Source organism: Chionomys nivalis, chromosome 10 (assembly GCF_950005125.1).
Source record: "Chionomys nivalis chromosome 10, mChiNiv1.1, whole genome shotgun sequence".
Taxonomy (NCBI): Eukaryota; Metazoa; Chordata; class Mammalia; order Rodentia; family Cricetidae; genus Chionomys; species Chionomys nivalis.
Window position 1 is genome coordinate 63,039,745 of NC_080095.1, and position 6,080 is coordinate 63,045,824.

The following is a 6,080-nucleotide window of genomic DNA, read 5'->3' on the forward strand; positions in this document are numbered from 1 at the left end:
AGCCACTACTTAGGAAGAACTGGAAGGAGGCAAGAACTTTGAGTGGGGGAGAATTTCCCATAGTCGTCCGGGATCTTTTGAAAGCCTGATATATCCTAGCCCCTCTCCTCCAGGTTAGAGACCGGGTACTACTGTGGGCTGACTCAGGCTGGCACCTCCTTTAGCTTGGCAGACGCGTTCCAGCACCCAAGCCCTTGTGCTCCCAGTTTGCGCCGGTGTTTAGGGAGAAGTCCCCTCCCACTGACCTTTCTCTATCAGAAACCAGACGGTCGCCTCCAGCTCGGTCCCGGAGGCTGCAGAAGGGGGGTTGGAGGAGGAGCCCGGCAGAGAGAGAGGCAGGCCCTATCACACAAACATCTGCTCTCCGTTTCTTCCTCTTTCTGATCGCTGCAGATGACAAGGGGAGTGGAGTGGACTGAGGCGGAAAGAAAAAAAAGTTATGTCATAAAAATATAAAACGGTGCTGTGACTCACCTGCTCTTAGCCGCAGGTACGAGTTTCGTGGCAGCGCCTCCGTTCTGCTAGCCAGGAGCCCAGGTCGGCCTAATGTCACCTGCTCGACTGACTCAGATGACTGGGTTTCTAGTGACGAGGCAAAAGTGGGGCTTTTCCCCTTTACAAGCCCGAAGTCCGGGAAGTGGGGGTGGTCTCCCAGGGTAGAACTTTGGGTCTAGAATCCTAGAATCGGGGTGGAGGAGCAAAGGAGACGAGGGACCAAGAACCAGTAGCAGACAGGTCCATAAGGTAGTGAGCGCCTCCGGGAGGGAACTCGGGATCATTCAGCGAGCACGGTCCCTACGCTGGGGCTCTGACGCCACCACCCCGGTCCTTCTCCCACAGCAGTGCTCTGGTCTAAAGCTCTGGCCTGTCCTCCAAGGCACCGCCTATTTTTCTTTTTTTCCTTTTCCAAAGGGGGTCACACACACACCCGCCCCATTTTCCTCTTTCCCTAGCCTCGGGGTTTAAACCAATTACACTGCTTTGTAAACAAAGTGAGGGCCAGGTTTGGGGGGGAGGGGGCTGGCGGGAGGGGCGCGGGGGGCGTGCGGCGCTGGCGCGGCGGGGCGGGAGGCGCGGCGGCTGGACTGGCGGGCGGCCGCCTCGCAGGTGCACCTCGGGCTTTGTAGGTGCGAGCGTCTTTGTGCGGCGGACAAATGGGGAGAGGACGAGGAGGTGGGCACTCCAGCGACGTAAGATCCACATCAGCTCAACAGCACTCGCTTCGCACAGGCCGCCCGCTCACTTCCCGCGGAGGCGCTGCCGGGCGCCGCGCTGCGCGGCCGCCTCCCGTCCCCGGCGCTGCCCCCTCCCGCCGTGCCACCGCCACCGCCTCCGCCGCGCACGCCGCGCCCCGCAGCGACCGGCTTCCTCTTCGCTGGGGTGGCGCTGGGCCCTCGAGCGCTCTGGTGACCGCCGCGGCCCCGCGCCCCTCCCCCGCTGCCGCGCACAGCGCACCCGCCCGTCGCTCCGCACAGGGTTGGATGGTTGTGCCGGGCAGGGTGACTCCAGGATGTTAGGGACTGTGAAGATGGAAGGGCATGAGAGCAGCGACTGGAACAGCTACTACGCGGACACGCAGGAGGTGAGAGGCGGGGAGGCGGCGGGGCGTCTCTAGAGTCGGTGTCCGGGGAGACCCCGGCGAGGTGGGCGCCTGCGGGGACTGGGGCGGGCGAGCGGGCTGGGGGCGGCTCGCCCGAGGCGCCGCTCCCACTGTGGCCCCCGCTCGGCTTCTCTGCCAGCCCGCTGCCTGCTGGGTCCTGGCGCTTGAAGCGAGCAGAGAGTTTTAGGAAACTCTGGGCTTTGAAAACACCCGCTCCGGCCAGCACTTGCCTTTGCCCTGCGGAGAGCGGGAGCAGGAACCTGGCCCCGGGAGCCGCGGGGTGGCCGGCGGGCTCTGGCCGGGAGTTAAAAGCAACTCGGAGAGTTGGTGTTCGTTCACTGGGCGGCCTCTCGGTCCCGTCACTTAATTCGCCAAAGCCTTTGGATAAAAATGATCTGCCGCGGAAGTTGGATTTCCTCATAATGAAGGATTTTAAAATTTTATAAAACTTACTCTTCAAAAGCCCAGTTTGTAGAAAAGTGTGACCGCTTCTCTCTAGAACCGCTGGGTGGCGCTAGTGCGAACCGAATAATTTTCCAGAACTCAGGGCCAAGAACCTGTTTCTCTTCATTGTCCCCTTGGTGGCATGTTCACGGGGTTTATTTTACATTGTGCATAAAAGCATTGCAAGGAAAATCAGGTACAGGCATGGTCGCTACCTATTAAAAGTACTTTTCTAGAAACAGCTGCCGATTTCCTTCAAAAGTTTAATCACCGTTATTGAAAGAAAGCTCTTCTTGAGAAAGCCTCGTGCGATCTTGTGGAGAGGGCTAAAAAATAAACCCCAAAGTAAAAACTACTTTAAGATCTGTACAGAAAAGTACAGAATCTGAAAATACTTCATGTCAATTGATTCATTCGTCTCTGTGTTTATTTGGGAAGCATACCTTTTTGGGTCTTCATATTTAGGTCTATCCATCTCTTATGTTTTCAGATGGGGTTACATTTGCTGATGAACACACATTTAAGGACATCAATATTGTCAGTTAGATTACCAGATAAGCAGTTATATGTCGGGGCTCTGTATTTCCTAACCACCTAGCTATTCTCTGGATTGCTAAGGGTGAGGATTCTGCTGCTGGTAATTGTAATAGGGGCTCAGGCCACTTTCAGAGGTTTAATTTTGACACAGTCGTCTTGGCCCACCAGAGAAGATCAGATCCCTACGGAAAGAGCTTTCTTACATCTCAAAGCCGAGAATTAGGAAACAGAATAACACTGAGAGAAAGTAAGTAGAGTTTGGCTTGGGAATTTTAAATTATTTCAAACTACTCATGTAGTTCCAAAGGCCCGACTGGTAGGAGGAGCAGCTATCAGTTATTGTGTGTGTGTGTGTGTAATTGTGTTACCATTTTTTCAGTTGTCAGATGACTGCAAACAGGTAACAGAATTAACGCAGGGTTTGTTAATAGCTTTCAGAGCTGTGTGTGTAGTCACGTTGAGATAAATGTACACTCCGTTTTGTTCTGTTGCACACCTTATTTTTAATTTAATTTTTTTCTCGGAATTTTATTTAGCTGGTGTGTTTTCTTCTTTTAAAATATTGTCATTGTGACAAGTAGGTGGAAAGCATTACTTATAAATATAATAACAGAAAGCCATCTTTTGGCACCAACTCTTAAGACAAAGCCAGTTTCGGGGAGATGAGTAATTGAGATGGGGGATCTTACCGGGACGTAGGCGATTGACTCTATGGGTGAGAGTTTAACAGCAGCCAACACAATGTCTACTGCTCTGCGGCCAGAGGCGCCTGCCAGACCTCAGCAGGGTGGTAGCCTAACTGGTGCCAAGCTGATCACCCAGCAGGCCTGTGTGGAACCTATATCACCTTAGGGGTGAAGTGGAGAAGCAGAAGCTCAGACAAATTCTCTTTTCGGTGTTTCAAAATGGATTTGGCCCAAAGGCAGTTTGTCCAGGCTGGTCTGGGGTGGCTACATGGGTACAGCCTGCCGTGGATGAAAACGAAGGGGGACCCATAGAAACCGGCCCCTGATCCAGGCATGTAAGGCGATTATGCATCTTCCCGGGGACATATTTTCTGTGAACGCTAATCTTTCCTGCCTGCAGCGCTAGGATGTCCCCCCTGCCGTGTAAGCCATCTTTGCTTGGCCAGGGAAGGGCGCCCAACAGTTTGTCCTGGCTGGGGAGTTCCTGAGCTTTGCAGAAACGCCGTTCGCTCGCCCTGGGGCTCGCTGCTGGCCAGAGCGCACTACTAACCCCGCCCTTCGGGGCCTCTTCCACTCGCTGTCTCCGCTCCAGGCCTACTCCTCTGTCCCCGTCAGCAACATGAACTCCGGCCTGGGCTCCATGAACTCCATGAACACCTACATGACCATGAACACCATGACCACGAGCGGCAACATGACACCGGCTTCCTTCAACATGTCCTACGCCAACCCGGGCCTAGGAGCCGGCTTGAGTCCCGGTGCTGTGGCCGGCATGCCCGGGGGCTCTGCAGGCGCCATGAACAGCATGACAGCGGCAGGCGTCACGGCCATGGGTGCAGCGCTGAGCCCAGGAGGCATGGGCTCCATGGGCGCGCAGCCCGCGGCCTCTATGAACGGCCTGGGCCCCTATGCGGCCGCCATGAACCCGTGCATGAGCCCCATGGCGTACGCGCCGTCCAACCTAGGCCGAAGCCGCGCCGGGGGCGGTGGCGACGCCAAGACGTTCAAGCGCAGCTACCCGCACGCCAAGCCGCCCTACTCCTACATCTCGCTGATCACCATGGCCATCCAGCAGGCGCCCAGCAAGATGCTCACGCTGAGTGAGATCTACCAGTGGATCATGGACCTCTTCCCCTATTACCGTCAAAACCAGCAGCGCTGGCAGAACTCCATCCGCCACTCGCTGTCTTTCAACGACTGTTTTGTCAAGGTGGCACGGTCCCCGGACAAGCCGGGCAAGGGCTCCTACTGGACGCTGCACCCGGACTCCGGCAACATGTTCGAGAACGGCTGCTATTTGCGCCGTCAAAAGCGCTTCAAGTGTGAGAAGCAGCCGGGGGCCGGAGGCGGGAGCGGGGGCGGCGGCTCCAAGGGTGGCCCGGAAAGCCGTAAGGACCCCTCCGGCGCAGGTAACCCCGCCGAGTCGCCCCTTCACCGGGGTGTGCACGGAAAGGCTGGTCAGCTAGAGGGCGCGCCGGCCCCCGGGCCCGCAGCCAGCCCCCAGACTCTGGACCACAGCGGGGCCACGGCGACAGGGGGCGCTTCGGAGTTGAAGTCCCCAGCCTCTTCCTCGGCGCCCCCCATAAGCTCCGGGCCAGGGGCGCTGGCATCTGTACCCCCGTCTCACCCGGCGCACGGCCTGGCACCCCACGAATCGCAGCTGCACCTGAAAGGGGACCCCCACTACTCCTTTAATCACCCTTTCTCCATCAACAACCTCATGTCCTCCTCCGAGCAGCAGCACAAGCTGGACTTCAAGGCGTATGAGCAGGCCCTGCAGTACTCTCCCTATGGTGCAACCTTGCCCGCCAGTCTGCCCCTTGGCAGCGCCTCAGTGTCCGCAAGGAGCCCCATCGAGCCCTCAGCACTGGAGCCGGCCTACTACCAAGGTGTGTATTCCAGACCCGTGCTAAATACTTCCTAGCTCCCAGGACTGGGGGTTTGTCTGCATGACCAACCTGGTAGCAGGAGAGAAAAACCAACAGCAAACGAAACCACACAACACCAAACCAACCACATAACAAAAATCCCAACTCTTTTTATTTTTCATGCACAATTTTCCCCAGTGCAAAGGACTGTTACTTTTATTATTGTATTCAACACTTGTTGTGTGTATTATTACAAATACAACCGACTCCATATCAACATTTTTTTCCTGCGAAGTTTAATAATGATCCATAAATGTATATAAAGAAAATCTTCCTCCTTCCTTGCCCTCGTCCCGTTCAGTCTTTCCCCTGTGGGCACCTCCTAGTCTGTGCAGGGCTTATTTAAAAAAGAAAATGGTCAAGTCTGTAAACTATTTGTTTGTGCTTTTTTGTTGTTTGTTTGTTGTTGTTGCTGCCCCCTCCTTACCTAGGCCCATCACAAGAGTTTACAGGTCTGTGGCAATACTCTTAACTCAGTAAAGAAACGAATAGACAGTAAGGGCTCTTGAGAGTACTGAATGGCAGTACTGCCATGATGCCTCGGTAAGGTATAAACAGGCTACATACGTGAGAGCCATTTGTTTTCAGCTTACATTTCCGATGCATTCAGATAGTGGATGCCTTTAAATGAAATACACACATATATATATATTGTCTGTGGACTTAGTCACGCTCACATGCGAAGACCTCGTCCACTTTTGCATAACATGTAAAGGTAATACGTAGGTAATAGACGTGCAACATTTTCAAAAATTGCCTGACCAAGTTACAAGGATCCCCTCCCCACTCGTTTGTCTTCTCTACCCATACATGACCCCCCCCCCCCAGAACCAATTCCCTCCTAACTCTGCTCCGTGCTCTGCAGAGTGCCATGATCATCTCATT

The 6,080-nt window shown here is 54.9% G+C and overlaps 1 protein-coding gene across 1 annotated transcript; it reads left to right on the plus strand.

Annotated features, from left to right (window-relative positions):
* Nucleotides 1-1,182: 1,182 nt before the first annotated feature.
* Nucleotides 1,183-5,841, plus strand: Foxa1 (forkhead box A1). The gene is made up of 2 exons (XM_057782882.1): nucleotides 1,183-1,582; nucleotides 3,860-5,841. The coding sequence occupies exons 1-2, from the start codon at nucleotides 1,511-1,513 to the stop codon at nucleotides 5,189-5,191; spliced, it is 1,404 nt and encodes a 467-aa protein (XP_057638865.1). The 5' UTR covers nucleotides 1,183-1,510; the 3' UTR covers nucleotides 5,192-5,841.
* Nucleotides 5,842-6,080: the final 239 nt, after the last annotated feature.

Bases quoted from the DNA above. Each gene is read 5' to 3' on its own strand.
- Foxa1 (XM_057782882.1), top strand. From the start codon at position 1,511: ATGTTAGGGACTGTGAAGATGGAAGGGCATGAGAGCAGCGACTGGAAC. The intron at 1,583-3,859 runs GTGAGAGGCGGG...TCTCCGCTCCAG, and splicing joins ACTACGCGGACACGCAGGAG to GCCTACTCCTCTGTCCCCGT.